General features: G+C 27.3%; 1 protein-coding gene across 2 annotated transcripts in view; it reads right to left on the bottom strand.

Annotated features, from left to right (window-relative positions):
- The window catches only part of LOC136080525 (CD320 antigen-like), a 69243-nt gene that overhangs the window by 8599 nt on the left and 35644 nt on the right, over positions 1-25000 (bottom strand). For both annotated transcript variants that reach the window (XM_065797302.1, XM_065797303.1), the window contains exons 5-8: positions 19339-19449; positions 18790-18846; positions 12954-13016; positions 5880-5976 (exon numbers count right to left, since the gene is read on the bottom strand). In XM_065797302.1, coding sequence (XP_065653374.1) covers positions 5880-5976; positions 12954-13016; positions 18790-18846; positions 19339-19449 — 328 coding nt within the window. The remainder of the gene's footprint in view (positions 1-5879; positions 5977-12953; positions 13017-18789; positions 18847-19338; positions 19450-25000) is intronic.

The raw sequence follows: 25000 nt of genomic DNA on the forward strand, positions 1-25000 counted from the left end.
ACCCCAAAAATCACGACCTCTCTAAATCTGGCAATCGTAAACCTTATATCAAGGAAACGTCGTACCATAACAACAACTTTTGATGAAATCAAAATTTGTTGTTATGGTACGACGAGTATAGTACGAAATTATTTGCATTTTTTTACTCAAAAGGGTTTTATAAAAATACAAACAAATGTTTTTATTTGTATTTTTATAAGAATAGCCGATCTCTTTTCGAAAAATGAGGGTGCTAAGCCTTGTTTTTAAAATTTTTTTTTAATACAAAATAACTCCAAATAATACTAGAAATACAGGCATTGACATCGAAATACAATATCTTACGACAAAACAGGAGCGTGATGACTCCAAAAATCATGCGGAATTTTTTTAGAAAGACCTAATTATGTTCAATTTTACTATATATGGTTAATTTAAAGGCAGATAAATATTTTTTGGAAACACTCGAAAAACGTAGAGTGTTATTAGAGATTTAATTAATTAAAATATGCGAAAAACAACTTACCCCTAAAATTTATTATTGATGGAAAATTAGTTTATCATAAAGAAGTTATTATTGAGAAATTAAAGAGCTTTTTTCTTTATGTTGGTCAAAACTTAGCAGCAAAAATTCCATTTGGATAAAAAAAATTCGATTTATATCTTACTAAGACTGATATAAATATGGACGAACCGATTTTAAACTCTTATTCCAGATAAATTTAAAATTGAAAAAATAACACCGATTTTCAAATCTGGTGATGAGACTAATGTTTCAAACTACAGACCAATTTCAGTCTTGCCCTGCTTTTCAAAACTAATTAAACGCATTATGTATAACAGACTTTATAAATTTTTAACTGAAAATAAGATTTTATGCTTTAATCAAAACGGTTTTGAATAAAGTATAAAATATATATCTTACTAAGACTGATATAAATATGGACGAACCGATTTTAAACTCTTATTCCAGATAAATTTGAAATTGAAAAAATAACACCGATTTTCAAATCTGGTGATGAGACTAATGTTTCAAACTACAGACCAATTTCAGTCTTGCCCTGCTTTTCAAAACTAATTAAACGCATTATGTATAACAAATTTTTAACTGAAAATAAGATTTTATACTTTAATCAAAACGGTTTTAAAAAAAACCATTCCACTACCATAAACCATGCAATAAATGAATTGGTTAAGCATATATCTAATGGGTTTAATAATGATTGCTATACAATAGGGGTTTGTATTGATTTATCCAAAGCTTTCGACACTGTAAACCATAAGATAATTTTGAAAAAACTATGAAGTTATGATATAAAAAATTAAAGTTTACTTTGGTTTAAATCATAATTAACTAACAGAAAGCAACTTATACTTAAAGAATCAAAAGACTCGAAAAGGTTCTATTTTAGGACCTTTATTATTTTTACTTTATGTAAATGATTTGTTTTTGCCATCAAGAATATTCAATACTATTTTATTTGCAGGCGACACTAATTTATTTTATTCTCACAAAGATATTGATGTTCTTTTTAGAATAGCAAATGAAGAATTAGATAAGATCAATGCGTGGTTTATAACTAACCGTCTTACATTATATACAGAGAAAACAAAATTTATCCTATTCCATAGGCCTAGTAAAGCCGTGAATATTCCTCTTAAATTACCCAATCTTTTAATCAATAACATAATAATTAAAAGGGAATTGACAACTTATTTTCTGGGATTGCTTTTAGGTGAAAAATTATCATGGAAATTTAATATTAAATATATTGAAGGAAAAATCTCAAAAGATATTTTCTTTTTATATCGAACAAAACCTTTTTTTAATAAAGAGTCTTTAAAAAATTCTTTATTTGTCGTTTATACACAGTTATCTTTCATACTTTAACGTTGCTAGGGGTAGCACTAATGACATTAAACTAAAAAATATTTATAACAAACAAAAACATGCTTGCAGGATAATATTAAGCTCAACCAGAAATGCACAATGTGAACCTTTCTTACGTCAGCTTGGAGCTTTAAATATTTATAAGCCTAATATTCATCAAGTTTTACTATTTATGTTTAAAGTAAAATGTAGGTTATCTCTAGTAACATTTCTATTTTAATAAAATCTCTCATAAATATCCTTCCAAATTTTTAGAGAATAACTGTGCCGTTCCAATAATACATCTTAAATTAAGTTTGTACCAAATTCAATATTGGAAACCTTTTGTTTGGAAAAACTTTTATCTAATTTTTAAGGAAAAACAAAACTTCGTTTTAAATTGCACTTTGGAAAAATTTAATGCGAATTTAAAATGGTGTTCGCTAAACATGGACTTTGATATATTAGATTTCAAATATCTTTTTTAATATCTTTTTTGAAAATTTAAAAAGGTTTGAATTAAATCACTCAAAATAATCACTTAAACTTTTGCATTTTCTTTAGCTTTTGTTACTAATGGTTTAAAAACCATTAGTAACAAACGGTATACATAAAAACAAATCTGCTTTAACGCTTATGTTTTTGTTGATATTTATTATTCAGCCCAAATTCTTTTTTTTTATTGCATTATTTTTAATAAAACGTAACTCTACTTTATATGTTTTGCATTTTTTTTAAAAATGATTTTTTGTGTATTGATAACTTTCAGGATTTTCTTTTGTTTGCACTTTATTATTTTTAAAATTTTTCGCGGAATATTATTAGCAAAATATTATTTTATTGCTGAAATTGTATGTATTTATACTGTTTTATTTATCATTTATTATATATGTAAATTTTAAACACGTTTTAGAGCACTAATGTAACGGGGCTCAGTGATAAGACAACTTGTCTTCTTTTTGCTCGGGCCAGGTTTTCTATTAATGTAATATCTTTCTTTGTAATTTTTAAAACACAGCAATATAAATAAAATAATAATAATAAAATAATAAAATAATATGAAGGTTACAATTATTTGTAAAACTTTTTACAAAGTTTTTTAGGGTGCTTTGATGTTGCAGTTTGTTTTCAAATCATTTGAAGCAAAACCTTTAAATCTTCAGATACTCTGTAATCTAAAGTAGAAATGTTAAGTTTATCTAAAATTATCTTTAAGAAAAAAATATTTCGATATCAAATCAGATAAACAATTTAAATTATTTATCATTAATTTAAATTATTTATCTAATTTGATATCAACATTTTTTTCTTGATGATAATTTTAGATAAATTTAACATATTTTCTTTAGATTACGGAGTATCTGAAGATCTAAAGGTTTTGCTTCAAATGGTTTGAAAATAAACTGCAACATCAAAGCACCCTTGTCCGTTTTGCTTGACCTCATATCCTAACTTTCAAAAAGCTGATCATTATTCTTTAGACTCTTTGTGCAGATAGGACCAATGGATATCTGAAGGTGCAAAATTAAAAAATGCAAAAATGTTCACAAATGTTTTTCAAACCTCTTTATTAACAGGGGTCAATAATAAAATTAACATACAGCTTGTAAATATTCAGAGTCTACATATACTTTTAGGTGTTATAGACAAAATTTTAAAAGAGATTGAAAATAGTTTGTTTGAAAACTAGGAGTGTGGGTTTTTCAACCGATATCTGTCTACGATAACCATCTGTAGAGTATCTTACCAAGAGCAGCATCTTTTGGAAGACAATGCTTGCAATAAGTTGCTTAAAAAACATAGACAGTTTCAGCTGTTTTTTCAGGAGTCTAGTCTTGAAGATCCCGTAATCAAATACATCAAGGTATTTGGAGATTTAAAAAAATTAGTCTATGGCTGTTTTGAAAAATCATCAAGCTCCACTTATGTCAAAGATATAGAGCAGTTCTCTACGAGCTATAAAAATCTAGGGGCTACAATTCCTTTGAAGGTACATATAGTTGAGCAACATATAATCGAATTCATTGACATGAAAGGTGGAGTCTGCGGTAAGATAAACAAAATTTAAGTTTGACGAAAGATTAAAATAATATTATTTAATTATGATAATAGTAGTTAAATAATACAACAGTTTATGCAAGTTTAAACTAGCATAAATTATAACGATTATTCATCAAATAGACTAAAACTTATTTTGTGCATTTTATATTCTGTAGCCTTAGGTTACTGGACCAAACAAGCTCTCAAGTCCATTCTCCAGGATTTTAATCAGTTTAGGCTAATAAGAAAATTTTGAAAATACAGCCCAAACTATATTAAAGCGCTAAAAAACGCAGTTGTTGCTTACAACTAAAACCACTTTTAAAGAAGATTTTAATTTGCAGGTGGCTTGTAACAAGTATAATATTAACCTCTTATAAACAAGTATTTAACATAATTTCTTGATATAAGATACGATGATAAATGACATGCAAAATATAAATAATAATTTAACCACATAGACTTTTTTTTTTTTTTTTTGTTATATTAAACTAGATTAAATTTCTTCAAAAATTATATTAAATTTCTTCAAAAAAAAATTTCTAGTTTAAAAGTTACGATCATTCAAAGTTATTCCAGGGGGTAAATTTGTGGAATTTTAAACTGAAGTTTAAAGTTCCACAAATTTATATATTTTCGTTTAAGATTTATGACCATAAGAATTCTTATTGCCATAAATTTTAAACGAAAATATATTTTTTGATGAAACTTTAAATCTGTCGATAAATTTTTGTCTAATTTATAATATAACTTAAAAAACAATTATTATTATCTTAGAAGACGTAGTCCTTGGAAGGGGGCAATTGGGAGTCGGGAAAGGGTTGGGTTAGCTCTAAATACCTAAACATTTTGCAAGTCATCTTCATTTGATACCATTATTAATATACTAACAATATGAGTATGCCACATAGCTCTTAATTACCTATCTTGAACATTAAAATTGCTAGGCACTTGCTTATAATACGTGATACCTCCCAAGACCCTCGGTGGAAAAATTGTTTTTGTACATTTTTAAAATAAGGAAGAGTCTTCTGATAATAAATCAACAAAAAAATTCTAGGGATGTGTTGCATGGTCTTAGAGCATGTTTCTAAGCACCGTGTGTTACTTTGGACTTAAACATCGTCAACAGTATTTCTTTGTATTTAAGCATTTTTAAATAGTGAAATGAAACCTTTAGACCGGGCGTCTTGCTATTACTCGAACTTTGGTTAAGTACTTGTGCTTTATTTTAACAAATATTGGTTTGAAAAATATTGGTATCGTATCTATAGTAGATTTTACACAAAAACTACAATTTATGTAAAATCTTCTATAGATACGATACTAATCAGTTTATTAGCTTAATATTTAAAATATTTAGTTAGTTACGTAATGGTTTTGAATATAAGACACGGGTAATATTTAATAAAAACCAAATTTGTTCGTTCTGTCGTTTTTTATATCTTAGTTATAGAGGTGCTGGACCAAACATAGCAATAGTTTTGCTAATTAAGAAAAAAATAATTGAATGAGAAACAAACTGTGTTTAATGTAAATGTGTATGTTTAAATATATATTTGAATTTAAATATATGTGCATATTTGATCTATGAGAGGTTTTGCTTTATATAATAAACTAGTATCTTAGAAATTTTATGTTTTGATCATGCTTATGATATCTTTTTAAGTTGCGTTTTAATTGAAAATTACACTTAAGAATTTTACTGAATATCCTTTTTATTCGATATAATACCCAATAAGAAGATTTGAATGTTTCAAAAAGATTGTATAATGTTTATAAAAGACAATGAAAAAAACTTTTTTTTAGATAACTTATAGATATCATTCAGTTAATTTTAGTAGATCAGTGTTGACCGTTTGTTTAGATAGCTATTTATGCTCGTCTAAACAAAATTGGCAACAATACTACTTATAATTTAATCTGACATTCTGAGGTCCCTGATCAAAATAAAATAATAAAATTTCAGGTTGGCTAAAACTGTTTCTACCTTTTTTTTCGTCGAAAACATACCGCAAAACAAATCAATAAAAATACGGAAAATATAACGCCAAATGAAATAAGAATTATTGAACCACTTGATAGACCTAAATGTAAAACACAACATTTTTGTATTATTAATAATAAACTTTAATAACATAAAAGCATTAGCACATAAAAATACGATTCGAAAAGTTAAACAATATTACGTTCGATAAAACGGCATTTAAGCATAAAATAATATTTTAAATTTAAGAAAGTAAAATTTACTTTAGAGTTTAAAAAAAACTTTTTGTTTATAATGCTATTTGAGTATATATAAGATTTTAACTTTTGCCAAATTTATAAAGCACCAGATAAATGTTATATAATATAGCATATTTCAATTAAACGCCTGATTTGGCAACGCACAAACATTATGAAAAAAGTATTTATATGACATTAAATATTTTTATAATATTGATTTTGTTAATTTAAAACATTTTAGCCATAAAAGCAGAAAAATATAGATATTGCTTTTCAACTAACTGTGTAAAAAAAGTTTATCTAGGTGCAAGTTGTTTTTGATAAAAACAATTTTGAATAATGTCTGGTTACTTAAAAAAATTCTAAGGCAAATTTATTAAAGTAATTACATAAATAAACAAGTATGTTTGGTATGTATACACATTTAGATTTGGCACATTAAGTTCTCTAATATTCTCACTAACTTTTATTAATTAAGTAATTTCTTGAAATGAAATATCTTCAAACGTATGTTGTATGCTTATACATTTATTTCTAAAATAAATTTAGCTAAAAAATTTTCCACAATTTAAAGCTAACCTCCAAAAATCAAGACTCCAATCCGTCAGATAATAACTTTTCAAAACAATAAACGCCTTTCCTTTTATTAGATCAAAGTTTATTACTATCAACTGTCAAAATTTATTACCTCAAAAATCACGACCTCTCTAAATCTGGCAATCGTAAACTTTATATCAAGGAAACGTCGTACCATAACAACAACTTTTGATGAAATTTCAAACCATTGATGAACTTTTATCGTATAATTTTTTGTTATTTGCATTTTTTTACTCAAAAGGGTTTTATAAAAATACAAACAAATGTTTTTATTTGTATTTTTATAAGAATAGCCGATCTCTTTTTGAAAAATAAGGGTGCTAAGCCTTGTTTTTAAAATGTTTTTTAATACAAAACAACTCCAAATAATACTAGAAATACAGGCATTGACATCGAAATAAAAAATGTTACGACAAAACAAGAAATCCAAAAATTCCATCTTTAATCGGGTACAGCTTGTTTACAGATCTATTAAGTTTTTGATAGTTACCGTTTTGAGTATATCTCATTTTGGCACTTCTCTACACTTTTTTTTTCGAATGTTTAATGTCTTCAGCCATACCAATTTCCACAGTATGCAAGACTTATAGAAATCGTCTATTTAAACTAATTAGCCATTTTTAATTAGAGCTGAGCATTTAACTTTAAAAGATTTATGATATTTGCGCAGAATTTTCAAATACTAGTCATTCCATCTTGATCGGAAATGCGGCAATAACATGGAGAGATGTTTATCACGTTGATTATATAATCATTTACTGATGATTCAGGTATGATTTCCAAATTTAAATTCTCCCCAAAAACTAAATGATAAGGTGTTACTACCTCATCTTCTGGCTCTTTATAACTGAACGTAAAAGGTCTATTTTTTATAACGCATTCTCCTTCAAGAAGTACTATTAAAAACTCTTTATACGTTTTTCTTGAATTAGCTAATATCGTTTTTTAGGCAGCGTTTTGAAGATCTAACTAGTCTTTCAAATAATTAGCCCCACTAGGGAGCCGCTGATACATTGAATCTCTATTTCATTGTCATTGCTGCACCAAATGCTTGTGTTTCTTCTGAAGCAAACTGTGTGCCGTTGTCTGATACAATCTCTGAAGACGCCCCACGCCACGCAAAAAATCTTTGAAGACCACAAATGGCACTTGCTGCAGAGCAATCAGGAATTAAATCTAATATAAGCGCACAAAAACTACAACATGTGAACAAAATTACTTTATTATCAATATTTGAATCTTCTGAAGATTTGACATATAAAGGACCAGTGTAATCCACCCAAGTTTATTTAAAAGCGAAGTCATGTTTTAGCCTACTTACTGATAGTGTGGAGATGGATGTTAAAAAATGATTTCTCTTTAAACCTTTTACAAATAAATTATTTTTTGACTGTACTATTTATTAAAGACCTCGCCCTAGAAACCCAGTATTTATTCCGCAGTTTGCCGAGAGTTTCTTAAATGTCATTATGTTTCACAAGGACATGAGATTTCTGGATTACAAGCTTCGAAAAAGGTAGGAAAGTTCGCGAGGTAAGAAAGTTTAAAATTTAAAGTTTTATAATAATGGTACATTTTCCATTTGTCTTTGACAACAAACGATTCCACCCACTTCTTTAAGTCTTAAATCTTTACATAATTGTAAAAATGAAGGTTTTGTTAAAACATCACGCTGAATGTGTGATATCCATAAAGTAGTTGCGCTTTCCAGCTCTTCAATTGATAACATCGAAGAATAAATAAGCTTAAACTGATCGATTTTTGTTTTTAAATTTTTAGTGAATTGTAATATCAATGCTGTTACTCGAAATAATTTAGCATACGTATTAAATCTCGAGAAATCAATAACAAAATCACCTATATTATAAACAGTATTATTAATAAAACAAGTTAATTTGATATTTCCAAATGATCCTGAAAATATTCATAAACTGGCCATTTATGAGAAAAAACAATAAATTAAAATAAAGCAACCATTAGTATCCTCAGCAGTAAATTGAACTCTTTCTAAATCATCAGTTTCACTCTGATTTCCAAACGTATTAATAATGATTCTCTTGTGTCTAACGTTTTTAGTATAAGTCTACTTCGAAAAGATGGTGAGATGTAAATAAGTTGTGAACAGCTATTGAATAATATACATACAAACTTATTTTGTGGTTTCATATCTCCACTCGAGTATAATGTTTCTGCAGTAATATGCTACGATTCTTCTTTACTAAGTTGGCTTCTTATACGAGCTTGAATTTCAGTTCTTAAAATGTTTAAAACAGTTTTTATACCCCAACAATTATCGTCATTAACAAACTCTCTTGATATAATTAAAGCAAGTTCCTAGGGAATTTTTTGCATGAGTTCAGGTATAAGAAAAAGTTCATATTGCCTAGAATCAGCTCCTAAATTTTTTAAACTTCAAACCTGGATTTCAATTTTGTCATAAGTTATGCGAAGAGCCACAATATTTCTAATATTATAAAATTTTTTGATTAATAATAATGTTGGCTAGCTATAATAATAAGATGTTAGATTTGTGGAACAAAGTTTCTAGTAAAAATGATTGCATATAGCCATTGAGACTTTATTTTTAAACAAATTAAACCAGTTATTGAAACAATTAACGATCAACCCAATACAAAGTTGTTATCTTTTATTGCTGATGGAAAAAGGTAAACTAATTTTTTTATAATGGTGAATAAAGTTAAAGAAAAATATTGGTAAGGAGATAACAATAACTTTTTTCATTGCTTGACTGTGTTAAGCAAAAGGTATAGGTGTATAAAAAAAAACATGGTCTTGACAAGATCAACTTCATTTTGCCTTATTACCGAGCCTGATTCATACGTTTGTTGATTGTCATATTATGATGGTCATAACATAACAATCAAAACCTGAGGGATGTATATTGCTAAAAAACTTTTAAAATCCATAGTAACATTAATAACAAATAAGTAACAATATAGTCCAAATAACAGATGATGTGGCCAGTTGGGCCGCTTTCACAAGATTTATTTTTAAACATTTAAGGTTAAAATATTAAATTTTTGTTGAAAAAAGTTTATTTTTTGCGCCCAGACTAACAATAAGCGCACAAAAATCATAAACATGGCAAACTTAACAGATGAACAGGTCATCGAATGTTTCATATAAGATCTAAAATTAGATTATTTTTTTTAAGAATTTATCGATAATGGTAGTTCTTTTATTATTCAAATTGGAAGCCAACCAAATTTAGCTCTACCAGAGTATGATAAAATATGAGTCGAAGCATAATCAAATGCAACATAACAAAACATAAAGCAAATGCCAAATAACAAAGCCGCATTTAAATAGTATTTCTTTAACGCAGTAAATAAATGCATAAACTGAGGTTAAGCATGCGTGTATTACAGACAAGTTTATGAATATTGTTTAAAAAAACATTTTTATTGGTATATAGAATCTTCTCTGCATTGTTATTATTATAAATGATCTTAGCTGTTTTCCATATATTAGAGATGAGCTTTCAAAGTACAAATTCTTAAAAGATGAAACATAGCTATTATATGAGTAAATAAAAAGAAGTCATAATAATTATTTATAGTAAATTTAAAGTTTTTTTATCCAAAATTTTGTTTAGTTTCAGGTCAGAAGGGATTTTTCTTACAGATCATCACTTTTTGTAGGATATATCATTGCTAATTCTATTTAGAAAACAGAAAACAAAAAAAGTTTAGTTAAATTAACTTTGGTGGATACGTATTTATTACTTTTAAAGAATACGTTATTTAAAAAGTTGGCAAAGTTGAATTAATTAAAAAAAATACTCTCAATTGTGTTGGCTGAAAAAGTTGCAGAACAAATAAAAAAATTTTCGAAGAATGTAATTGTGATACTTATAAAAGATGTAATAATTTAAAAAGTTGAGGTGATCTTTGGACTGTATTATCTGATGGTTTTTTTACAACTTAGAACAGCAGAATTAACAATCAGAAAATCAACCAAAATGTTCATAAAGATAAGCAGCTAAGTAATGGTAGAATTGCTTCCAGATGCTAAGGTTTATCTTACTTAAAAGAAGTTGTTATTTTAATTTTATAAAGATATTATAAAAGATGTCTCTTAATCTTAGATTTTATGGATCAACTCAACTACTTTTGCAATTACTTTTGCAACTTTTTTTTTAAACTTAAAATATATTTTTTTAAAATTAAAATTTTAGTTAGGGCTTTTAATGACTTATTATTTAGTTGAATGAAAACTGCTATTGGAGTACATATTCCTACCTGCAATAAAGATTTAAAAACTTAAATAAATTTAATAACATTTATTTACAAACAACTGCAATAAATGAAGGTGATCAATTTTCTAAAATTGTTAATTTTCAACAAATATTATTGATTAGATAATATTAAAAATTTTCATTTAAAATAAAAATTTAAAACTTAAACTTCACTTTTGAACCCTAGTTTTGTTTCGCAAACCCTACAAAAGATTCATCGAAAAGTTAAGAAATTCATAAAAAAGTATTAAGGTAATGATAGATAAAAGCTTTAACTTTCACTGCTTACTTATGATATAACAAGATATTCATCGAAGCAAAAAGTTAGCTTAAAGCATGAAGCGGTCGTAGCATAAATAAGTAATTAGTCAAAATTTATCCCAAAACAGTTCACTTTAGAACCCCATAACTCTGCTCAAGAATAAAATCAAGAATATGTATTGCTTTAATGTGTTTATCACATTTATTACTACAACTGTACAAAATTTCAAAGCACCATAAGTAGTAGTTTTCAAGTCATTTATTAAAGCATGCTAAATGTTGGTATTCTGAGAAAAAAACAGTTTAAGTTAACTAAAATAAAAATATTAAAACAAACTTTAATTTGAGTTTTAAAGATTTGCTATCACACCTCAATATAAGAGAATTATTCTAATTTTTTAAAAGCAGTACTCTAAACTTAAAAAAGTTTTTATAAACTTTATTTAACTATTTATCAGAAATTATTAATCATTTTTACAGAAATTATTAATCATTTTTACAGAAATTATTAATCATTTTTAGCAAAACTAAAAATTTTAAAATTAAAAATAAAATTGGATTTTTAAAATTTTATTGGATAAAGAAAATAAATTTGGATCAATTGGAAGATTGAATTAAACAGAAATCACTAAAAACATTCAGCGTCATAACATATTCCATCTTTTTTTGCATTAAAAGAACTTTTATTATTTTGAGTTTTTTTTATGAAAACACATTTCTAACATGTTTTCATCAGATAAATAAATTTGGCTTGATTATGTCTATAGTTACAACAGACTGTCTTGGTGTTTCTTTATACACATGTTTCAACAGCTTTGTCTGCTTGGAATTTGCACCAGCTTTTGTAATGTCCTTTTCCTATTTCAGCCATTGCAATTATTAAATATAGATTTTTATCGAAAAGAATAAAAATCAGAAATTTTATTTGAAACTTTTTTCCTGGTAAAGAACTTCAAGTTACATAATCACTCAGTGCAATTGTATAGCAATAAAGACTTAAACTTTTTTTTATTTTTATGATCTATATTCATGTTAATAGACTTTATCTCAAAGTATGTTCAAACAAAGGCAAGAGATTGTATAACAACATAGACATCATTTGAAATATTATTAGACTTATTTTGATTGTGAGGATGATTATCATTGTGAGGTTGTGGAGTTGCTTCATTATTGACAATAAGATTATTGATTGATATTTTAAAATCAGGCAAAAAAAAAATTACGATTCTTCATTTCAAAAGCATCTATATTTTAAGAAAAACTGGCAATCTTGACTTTTTTTATCCTTTTTTTTGAAACTCTTGAAGTATAAGTTTTTCTTCACCTTAAACCATTAGTTTTTATACTGTACAACTAAAAGTAATGTTGAATTTATTTTATTCGACACTAAAAATAAAAGAATAAAGAAAGAATTAAATTCTGGCAAAATATAATACCATAAACTAAAAAAAGATAATATTAGCTTTAAATATTCGCGTAGCAAGAAATTAAGACACATTTTAGCGCAATAACGTGAATTGCCTATATAATTTTTATGGCAAAAAAAACTCAGTATAATTTATTTTAAATCCACTGAAAATTTAAATTAAAAACTGAATGAACAGATTTTTTTGTACTATTTTTATTATTACTTTTAAAATGATATTTTGAAGCAAGTTTATGAGTGTGATCAATAAATAATATTACTAATTAAAAATGTATAGCAGCCAAACAAACTTATACCGTAAACTGTTGTTGCTTGTGTTTCTGTAATATAAGTTGTTGTTATTTGTGTCGTTGTTTGACCTAAAAGAAAATAAATGAAATATTTTATTTTAAATTGCATATAAACAAGACAAGCTATTATCTTTAAATTATATAAAAATCTAATACCTAGTTTTAATGTAAAATGTTTAGCTAAGCATTAGTTGAGTCCACTTTTACAAAAATCGTGTGTACTCTTTAGATTGTTTTCATCTTATTTGTTTTGAATTATTTAGATTCGGAAAAAAGTTTATATAGCTTTGCTGTAAGATAGGACCCTTTTGTTTTAAACTATACGATGAGTTGTTTTTGATTATTCATTATACATTTTAGTCTCCGTTACTATCATAAAAGCGTTTTTAGTATTACTTAGATGCAGCATCAGAACAGATGAGCTAGTATTTTTGATATAAGATTTTGTTAAATCCTGATTTGTTTGCACTCTCAGAATAGTATCTAGACTTTCGATAATTTGTATAACTTTTTTTTTACTTTAAGATCTATTAGAATCAAAGTTATGCCAAGAAATTCCAATTAAAAATAAGTTTTACAGTTAGCTTTTGGTTTATCTTGAATAAGTTAAGTTTTAGAATAATAGTTAAATGACTAAACATTGAATTAGATTATATGAATGATATATGAAAAGAAAGTTCTTTTTATATGTCATATTTTTAATTCAAAGTTTATAAAAATCTTATACTAAGATAATAGTTTATTTTTAAATACTTAAAGATATTTCTTTTTTATCTAATACATTTTCTTATCTTTAAAATCATCATAAAATTATTTTTTTAAAACAAATGTAAACACTATTTTACAATATTTTCAACGCTTTTTTTATTTTTTATTTTATTAATACTTTACTTAATTAAATTCAAAGTACAGAAACGGCGTAAAAAGAAGAAAAACCTAAAGTTTCTCGTTTTTAATTCTGCTAGTTTCAAAAAACTCACTCTGACGAACATTTGAATTTTCATTTCTTTTATTTAAAACAGGAGTTTATAAGTTTACTTTTTGTCATAGCAAAATACTCAAGAAATAGTTTCATCACATTGTTTCTACCTTTGGAAGATTGTATCATATTTCACTTAACCTTTCAGAGATGATATGATGCTCGGTATGAGTTTAATTAAATTATTTCGTTTTCATTTCCACATCAAGAACAGCGAATTTTGGGTCCAGCTAGTACGGACTTGCATTTTTACACAAAGATCAAATAAAAAAAATTGAAATTAAAAAGAAAACCATAAAGCTGTTTTTGATGGTATTGAATGGAGAGTCAAATGGATATGAAGACACGGAAATGGACCCAACAATCTGTTTAACCAAATCGGCATGTACTCACAACCAAAACATGCTGAAACAAATTCCGAAAACTATTTTTAAAAGTGGATCGAGCAAAAATGGTTACTAAAGTATGACAAAAACGTTTTAGAGCCGCCAATAGGACAAACTCCATTAATGGCTGAAATTTAAAGAAACAACGATAATAACGTCCAATTTGACTTGAATTGAAGAGAAGCTAACAACTTCATCGAAACGTATACAAGTAATGAAGATGTGTATTTTTATAAGTTGAGAAAATGGAGAAAAATGGGAAACAAACCAATAATTATGAATCTACGCAAAGCTTATATCGAAATGAAAACTGAGGAACACCTTCATACCTTCAAAACGGTGGTTTTTCGCAACAAGAGATATTATTTAACACGACATGATTTCGGTTTGAATGTTGCGCCGATGATCATGAAACTTGATGTAAACGCCATTATTGATCAAGACAAGTTACTTAAGAAAGGAACGTTCGCCTAATCGGATGACATATATATCAATTGGAACGTGGTAAGTCTTGAATATACTGAGAGAAATTTTGAAAAATATGGTTCGGAGAACAAAGAGGGTAAACAGATTGACAATGATGGGGTCCGTGTGTTGGGATTTTGTGTACGCAAAGGTGGTAACAAATTGACGTGGTCAAGAGGTAATAGAGTTGAAGAAACAAGTACCTAAGAGTGGTTTTTTCAGTTTGCGGACGTTCAACGGGTCATTTACCTGTGTGTAGTTGGTTACAAGTTGTTTGTAATCGGATGGAGCAAACAAATGTCAGTTTAACGAAGGGCTGGGACGTTGAAATTGCTGATGAAAATGTGAAATGTGTACTTTGAGAAGTTTATGATGTGGTTCAAAGTTGCGAGCCAGCTTAAAGGGATTGGGTTGAGGATGACAATGAAGGAAAAGTATGGGTTGATGCAAGTTCTTTAGCTATGGGTGCAATAATTTAATTTGGTAATACGATTTTGGAAGATGCAACATGACTGCGAAAATAAAAGTAGGACGTTCCTATAAACATGGCAGAGTGAGACGCATTGCTATATAGAATAAATATGGTTTAACGTGGAAACTTGAAAAGAGTGACAGTTTTTACAGACTCTGCAACCGTATTCTATTGGGTTTCCGACGCACTTACTGGAAAATCAAAGTTGAAGTCAAAAACCAAGCATGAAATATTATTTCGAAGAAAAATAAGCGTACTGCAACAGTTAATTGATGAATAGGATTTGCAAGTTGACGTCAAAATCTTGACCTATAGGAAGATAATTTAGCTGATGCATTAACAGAGTGTTCATTAGATGGTTAAATATGTTGACTGTGAATGAGCTTCTAAAAAACTGTATTGGAGTAATAGTGGCGGAGCCTGAATCAATCTTGAAGATATACTAAAAACAACTGGATATTTTGGAGTAAGTAGAGTATGGAACTTTGTTCGGGAAGTACTTCCAAATGCAACTAAAATCAAAATTCAAATGATATTAAAAAATTGTGAGCCGTGTCATTCAATAGATCCAGCACCAGTACAGTGGAAGAAAGGTAGCTTAAATGGTAAAGAAAATTGAGAAAGGTTAGTCATGGATATTACGCATTATGGATTGTAAAATTTCTGAATCTAATCGATTGCGGACTTTCAAGATACGCTTTGTGGCGACACTGACAAGTTTACACAGAAGTGTAGCCATATTTCGAATTGCCTGACTTATCTTTTGTGAACGAGGAGCCCCATCCGAAATATCAACAGCAAATGAAGCAACGTTTAAACCTCAAGATATGAGGAGTTTATTTGACAGTTGGGGAGTGCCTGTCACGTTTTGGGCAACCTTTTACCCTGGTGGGAATAGAATTGTGGAAAGAAACCATCTTACAATAAAAAGAATAGCTGACCGATATAAAATATTAATACCGAAAGCAACATATTGGTACAACGATGCTGTCGACAAATATGACGTACGACCAATGTAGAAAAAATATAGTTATTAAGTTGGTATCGAGAGATTAGGAAATTCCTTTAATCTCTCGATTGGTAACGAGGGATTAAATTTGGTTGAAACCACCCAATGCAAAGTGCCATACCAAGTAAAAGCCAGCAACAGTATTTAAAGACGGTTCGGATTAACTTGTTGTAGTGAATGGGGTTCCGCGCCACGTGAAGTATATTCGATCTTGATGTGAAATTCAGTTTTTTTGCTTCATTCCGGACGTGGAAAGATATATAGGCATTAATTGCAAAGAAGTTGTTGAAATCAATGAGAACCAAGGTCAAGGAATTGTTGATGTAAAAGAAGTTGACATTAAGGTCGAGGATATTCCCTAGGAAAAAGACATCCTGTTTGTATGACCCTTAATTGTAAAAGAGATGTGTAATTATATTAAATTAAAAGTTACAGCGTTCCGTGACGTCAAGTGGTTTGTAATTAAAATGCGTTTATATTTAATAATTGTTGTTAATATGTTAGTACGGTTTTTAATGAATATTCTAATGTTTTTATATGGTTAATGTGAAACTGTAAATATAATTATGTGGGTTGTTATAATTTATATACCTTTTATTATTTTTTTTATAACTAAGAAAACTTGAAAAATGGATATCATCCACAATATAAACGAAAATTTTTGAATTCAGAAGTTTTTTTCAATTTCATATCTTTAATACTTGGTTTTACATCTTGGTATACAATTAAAATCTATACGAATATATTCTTTAAGGAATATAAGTAAACAGTTAATAAAGTAAATTGCCCAGATAATAATCAAATAGGGAGCAGCCTTTTTCCGTATAAAATGTAATTTTTTATACAACCAAGAACCGCACATTGAATTGCGTTGATAGATAACTGCTGCGCCATATCTATTTTAAGTGATTCCCAGACACTGACATCCTTGTGATGATTTTTTTTGTTTTGACCTCGAAATATTTTAGCATCGTTTATCAGTGTACATAAGCATCATTCAACCATCATAGGTTTCTCCACATTACAATCACATCCATAATAACCATTAAAGCTATTAAATTAGAGCTTTTGCTGGTGCACCACAAATAAAAAAAATTAATCTTTAAGTTGTACGAATTTTGCGTAGTTATCAATAAAACCATTTGCCATAACCATCCTTCTATAAAGTCTACGCAGTTATGGTGGGAAAAGATTATTTAATAACTTTTAAACCTGTACAAGAGAGAAAAAGGTCTCTATTTTAAAAAAAAAAAAAAAAAAAAATATATATATATATATATATATATATATATATATATATATATATATATATATATATATATATATATATATATATATATATATATATGTATATATATATATATATATATAAATATATATATATATATATATATATATATAAGTATATAAATATATAATATATATATATATATATATATATATATATATCTTTATTTATATATATATATATATATTTATATATATGTATATATAAATATATAAATATATATATATATATATATATATAAATATATATATATATATATATATATATATATATATATATATATATATATATATATATATATATATATATATATGTAAATTATGTTAGTGTATTTTACAAAGAGAGTGCTCAATGTTCTTAAATAACAGAGCATTAATTAATTAGTAAAAAACACTTATCTAACTTTTATCTTCGACTTGAAGTTTCACCATTGCTGGATCATCAGGAAGAGTTCTAATTATATATATATATATATATATATATATATATATATATATATATATATATATATATATATATATATATATATATATATATATATATATATATATGTACATATATATATATATATATACATATATATGTATATATATTTATATATATATACATATATATATATATATATATATATAAATATATATATATATATATATATATATATATATATATATATATATATATATGTATGTATATATATATATATATATATATAAATATATATAAATATATATATATATATATATATATATATATATATACATATATATATATATATATATATATATATATATATACAAAGTTATTTATATTTAATCACATTCTATTTATTATTTTTTATCAAATTCCATTTAATTAATTCCGTATTGCATTGTGAAATAATTGCTATAAATCATATGCATATGCAAAATAAAAGTATACAAGTTTTAAAAAAGCTCTGCTAAATTAAGTAAGTTTTTAATTCATTCTGAACCCTTTGCAGTTAAAAAAAATGTAAACATTTTCAAATTGCTTTTTCTATAAAATAAAAATTATGTAACTTTTGAAACCAATTTATAAGATTAATCGATGAATATTATAACGTTATTTTTTAATATATTTTAAATCAATGGCTGGTAAAAAGGAAACCGAAAAAATTTTTAAATTGTTTCAACTATTATGTCATAGTTTTTGAAACCAGTTTGTAAGATTAATCGATGAATACTATAACCATTTATGAATGTATAGCAGTTAAATAAAATGTTACCAAAAACTGTTGTTGTTCTTGGTGTTGGTAATGTCGTTGGTAAATGCGTTGTTTGACCTATAATAAAAAAAAAAAAAAAATTGCTAACAAAAACATATAAATAAGAACTGCTACTAATTCTTCTTTATAAACTTTGCATATAATTTAGATGAACATTGTTTGGCCTTAGATGCTAAATTTTGTGCAATACTTTTTTTCTAGAATTATCTCATTTTAAATAAAACCTTAAGAGTTTTCTCTAACTTCCAACGGGTAGCGACTTAATTAAAATAATAAAATAAGTTTAAATTATTTAGATTCTTTACATTTTGTTTAACGAAAAACCATTAAAAGAAAAATATAGTATAAGTATCAAATAAGTACAATAATCAAGCCATTATAATAGTTATAAAAAATCAAGTACCTGGAAGTATAAAAGTCAAGTTTTAGTGTTTTAAAAACTGACAATATAATGTTATAAACCTTTGATTTAAAATTCATTTTAATGTTATTTGGTCTACTTATAATTTATTCTACTTAGTATTAACAAAGAAACAATCATTAAATTACATATAGTTGGATCTTCGTCTGAATGATCTGAGCAATCAAAACGACCATCACATTGCCAATACAGTGGAATGCAGTAAATATTAGAGCATTGAAATTGATAATAATGACATCCTTAAAAGAAATCAAAACATAAAACACACACACAAAAAAAAAAATTATATAAACATTTAATATATCTATATATATATATATATATATATATATATATATATATATATATATATATATATATATATATATATATATATATATATATATATATATATATATATATATATATATATACATATATATATATATATATATATAAATATAAATATATGTATATATGTATATATATATATACACATATATATATAGACAGCATGGAAAAAACGTTATGCCAACCACATACAATCTTTTACACATAAAAAATACTCAGAAGAGACTATGCTGTCTAAATAAAATTGGCAACTAGAAGAAAAAAATATTAACTTTAAAATAAACTGGTCAATTCTAAAAACTGAGCATGCCTATAATAACATTTCCAAAAAATGTATACTATGTTTTGAAGAAAAGTTTGAAATTATTTCTCATTAAGACCAAAAAAAATTACTGAATAAAAAATCAATTAATTCTAAATGCAGACCTGAAAAAAAGTTCCTTTTAAAAAACTATAAAAACAAATTACCAGTCCAAATTTATCCAAACTCTAAAGAATACTTTTCATAAAATTTTAGCTATCTATTTTAGTTAATGCAACTTCCTGGTTGCAAAGTACTACAGTTATTACATAATTAATTATAAAAATTTTTTATGTCCTTCTTTAGGCGACCGTGTATCTGGCAACCCTATATATAAAAATATGTATTTATATATATATATATATATATATATATATATATATATATATATATATATATATATATATATATATATATATATATATATATATATATATATATATATATATATATATATATATATATATACATATATATACATGCCATATAAAGTGCCTTTATATTTGATAATTGTTGTTAATATGTTTGTACGGTTTTGTATGTGTTTGCTAATGTGCTCATATGGTAAATGTGATTATGTGGAAATTGTAAATATGTTTATGTGGGTTGTAATGGCAATATTTAAGGTATACGATTTAGTATAAATTGTGATTAAAATGTTGTAAGAGACAGATTCTCATTTTGTAAACAAAAGAAAACATCCAAACTCAATGTTACATTTCCGCGAGAAAACTACAAGCTGGCTTAGCAATAAATTCAAGTATGAAATTATTTGATATGTTTGAAACATGTAATGGATCTTCAGATGCTGCGATGTGAATGCAAAGAATCAAATTAATATACGCAGAACAAAAAGCTGGAGCTACTTTTTCCAATTCTTCTAAGAAAAACTGCGTATTCTGTATATGACGTTTTAACCATAGAAGATATGAAAGATGCAATCGAAGTAGAGAAATTTCTAGCAGGGAAAGTTCTAATATATGTCTTTGGTTAATTTGAATTGATTGGTACTTGTTTTGGGATGGCCCGAGTTTTTATAATCATCATTTCGAGCAACAAAGGACCCGATTAATATTATGTTACTAGAAGTCAGAGCTTATTTGAACTACGTAAAAATAGAGGACAGTATTTTTATTGGCGCTGAGTCTCAACATCTAGCTACAAAATATCTTTCGCAATTTGATTACACCTCATTGCGAAGAATTGTTTTTTTACAAAAAAGTTGTCTAGGAAGATGATCTTTCGATGCTTTAAATGCGGTAAAGACGGGCATAAGGCTTCAAGCTGCTTAAAGACGCAGGGAAACGAGTGCAGGTGCCAGGGATCTGTAAAAGCTCGCTTGTGAACAAAAATCGAATCTGCGTATTATGTATTATTCGTTTAAATGTTAATGGAGTGGTAGCATCAGTTGTAATGAACAAGGGTTGCTCAAAGACGATTCTGATTCATAATTATCCGTCAAAAATCAGAATAAAAGTTTAAACTCTCGAACAGTGATAAAATTTGAAGGTAAAAATCATCAATGTATTGAATTCGCAAATATAAATGTTGAGGTTAATAATATCAAAATATGCAACGAAGTTAATTTAATGGATTCCTGACCTTTCAGAGATGATATGATGCTCGGTATGAGTTTAATTAAATTATTTCGTTTTCATTTCCACATCAAGAACAGCGAATTTTGGGTCCAGCTAGTACGGACTTGCATTTTTACACAAAGATCAAATAAAAAAAATTGAAATTAAAAAGAAAACCATAAAGCTGTTTTTGATGGTATTGAATGGAGAGTCAAATGGATATGAAGACACGGAAATGGACCCAACAATCTGTTTAACCAAATCGGCATGTACTCACAACCAAAACATGCTGAAACAAATTCCGAAAACTATTTTTAAAAGTGGATCGAGCAAAAATGGTTACTAAAGTATGACAAAAACGTTTTAGAGCCGCCAATAGGACAAACTCCATTAATGGCTGAAATTTAAAGAAACAACGATAATAACGTCCAATTTGACTTGAATTGAAGAGAAGCTAACAACTTCATCGAAACGTATACAAGTAATGAAGATGTGTATTTTTATAAGTTGAGAAAATGGAGAAAAATGGGAAACAAACCAATAATTATGAATCTACGCAAAGCTTATATCGAAATGAAAACTGAGGAACACCTTCATACCTTCAAAACGGTGGTTTTTCGCAACAAGAGATATTATTTAACACGACATGATTTCGGTTTGAATGTTGCGCCGATGATCATGAAACTTGATGTAAACGCCATTATTGATCAAGACAAGTTACTTAAGAAAGGAACGTTCGCCTAATCGGATGACATATATATCAATTGGAACGTGGTAAGTCTTGAATATACTGAGAGAAATTTTGAAAAATATGGTTCGGAGAACAAAGAGGGTAAACAGATTGACAATGATGGGGTCCGTGTGTTGGGATTTTGTGTACGCAAAGGTGGTAACAAATTGACGTGGTCAAGAGGTAATAGAGTTGAAGAAACAAGTACCTAAGAGTGGTTTTTTCAGTTTGCGGACGTTCAACGGGTCATTTACCTGTGTGTAGTTGGTTACAAGTTGTTTGTAATCGGATGGAGCAAACAAATGTCAGTTTAACGAAGGGCTGGGACGTTGAAATTGCTGATGAAAATGTGAAATGTGTACTTTGAGAAGTTTATGATGTGGTTCAAAGTTGCGAGCCAGCTTAAAGGGATTGGGTTGAGGATGACAATGAAGGAAAAGTATGGGTTGATGCAAGTTCTTTAGCTATGGGTGCAATAATTTAATTTGGTAATACGATTTTGGAAGATGCAACATGACTGCGAAAATAAAAGTAGGACGTTCCTATAAACATGGCAGAGTGAGACGCATTGCTATATAGAATAAATATGGTTTAACGTGGAAACTTGAAAAGAGTGACAGTTTTTACAGACTCTGCAACCGTATTCTATTGGGTTTCCGACGCACTTACTGGAAAATCAAAGTTGAAGTCAAAAACCAAGCATGAAATATTATTTCGAAGAAAAATAAGCGTACTGCAACAGTTAATTGATGAATAGGATTTGCAAGTTGACGTCAAAATCTTGACCTATAGGAAGATAATTTAGCTGATGCATTAACAGAGTGTTCATTAGATGGTTAAATATGTTGACTGTGAATGAGCTTCTAAAAAACTGTATTGGAGTAATAGTGGCGGAGCCTGAATCAATCTTGAAGATATACTAAAAACAACTGGATATTTTGGAGTAAGTAGAGTATGGAACTTTGTTCGGGAAGTACTTCCAAATGCAACTAAAATCAAAATTCAAATGATATTAAAAAATTGTGAGCCGTGTCATTCAATAGATCCAGCACCAGTACAGTGGAAGAAAGGTAGCTTAAATGGTAAAGAAAATTGAGAAAGGTTAGTCATGGATATTACGCATTATGGATTGTAAAATTTCTGAATCTAATCGATTGCGGACTTTCAAGATACGCTTTGTGGCGACACTGACAAGTTTACACAGAAGTGTAGCCATATTTCGAATTGCCTGACTTATCTTTTGTGAACGAGGAGCCCCATCCGAAATATCAACAGCGAATGAAGCAACGTTTAAACCTCAAGATATGAGGAGTTTATTTGACAGTTGGGGAGTGCCTGTCACGTTTTGGGCAACCTTTTACCCTGGTGGGAATAGAATTGTGGAAAGAAACCATCTTACAATAAAAAGAATAGCTGACCGATATAAAATATTAATACCGAAAGCAACATATTGGTACAACGATGCTGTCGACAAATATGACGTACGACCAATGTAGAAAAAATATAGTTATTAAGTTGGTATCGAGAGATTAGGAAATTCCTTTAATCTCTCGATTGGTAACGAGGGATTAAATTTGGTTGAAACCACCCAATGCAAAGTGCCATACCAAGTAAAAGCCAGCAACAGTATTTAAAGACGGTTCGGATTAACTTGTTGTAGTGAATGGGGTTCCGCGCCACGTGAAGTATATTCGATCTTGATGTGAAATTCAGTTTTTTTGCTTCATTCCGGACGTGGAAAGATATATAGGCATTAATTGCAAAGAAGTTGTTGAAATCAATGAGAACCAAGGTCAAGGAATTGTTGATGTAAAAGAAGTTGACATTAAGGTCGAGGATATTCCCTAGGAAAAAGACATCCTGTTTGTATGACCCTTAATTGTAAAAGAGATGTGTAATTATATTAAATTAAAAGTTACAGCGTTCCGTGACGTCAAGTGGTTTGTAATTAAAATGCGTTTATATTTAATAATTGTTGTTAATATGTTAGTACGGTTTTTAATGTATATTCTAATGTTTTTATATGGTTAATGTGAAATTGTAAATATAATTATGTGGGTTGTTATAATTTATATACCTTTTATTATTTTTTTTATAACTAAGAAAACTTGAAAAATGGATATCATCCACAATATAAACGAAAATTTTTGAATTCAGAAGTTTTTTTCAATTTCATATCTTTAATACTTGGTTTTACATCTTGGTATACAATTAAAATCTATACGAATATATTCTTTAAGGAATATAAGTAAACAGTTAATAAAGTAAATTGCCCAGATAATAATCAAATAGGGAGCAGCCTTTTTCCGTATAAAATGTAATTTTTTATACAACCAAGAACCGCACATTGAATTGCGTTGATAGATAACTGCTGCGCCATATCTATTTTAAGTGATTCCCAGACACTGACATCCTTGTGATGATTTTTTTTGTTTTGACCTCGAAATATTTTAGCATCGTTTATCAGTGTACATAAGCATCATTCAACCATCATAGGTTTCTCCACATTACAATCACATCCATAATAACCATTAAAGCTATTAAATTAGAGCTTTTGCTGGTGCACCACAAATAAAAAAAATTAATCTTTTAGTTGTACGAATTTTGCGTAGTTATCAATAAAACCATTTGCCATAACCATCCTTCTATAAAGTCTACGCAGTTATGGTGGGAAAAGATTATTTAATAACTTTTAAACCTGTACAAGAGAGAAAAAGGTCTCTCTTGTACAAAAAAAATATAAATATATATATATATATATATATATATATATATATATATATATATATATATATATATATGTATATATATATATATATATATATATATATATATGTATATATATGTATATA

The sequence above is a fragment of the Hydra vulgaris genome, chromosome 05 (assembly GCF_038396675.1).
Source record: "Hydra vulgaris chromosome 05, alternate assembly HydraT2T_AEP".
NCBI classification, from domain to species: domain Eukaryota; kingdom Metazoa; phylum Cnidaria; class Hydrozoa; order Anthoathecata; family Hydridae; genus Hydra; species Hydra vulgaris.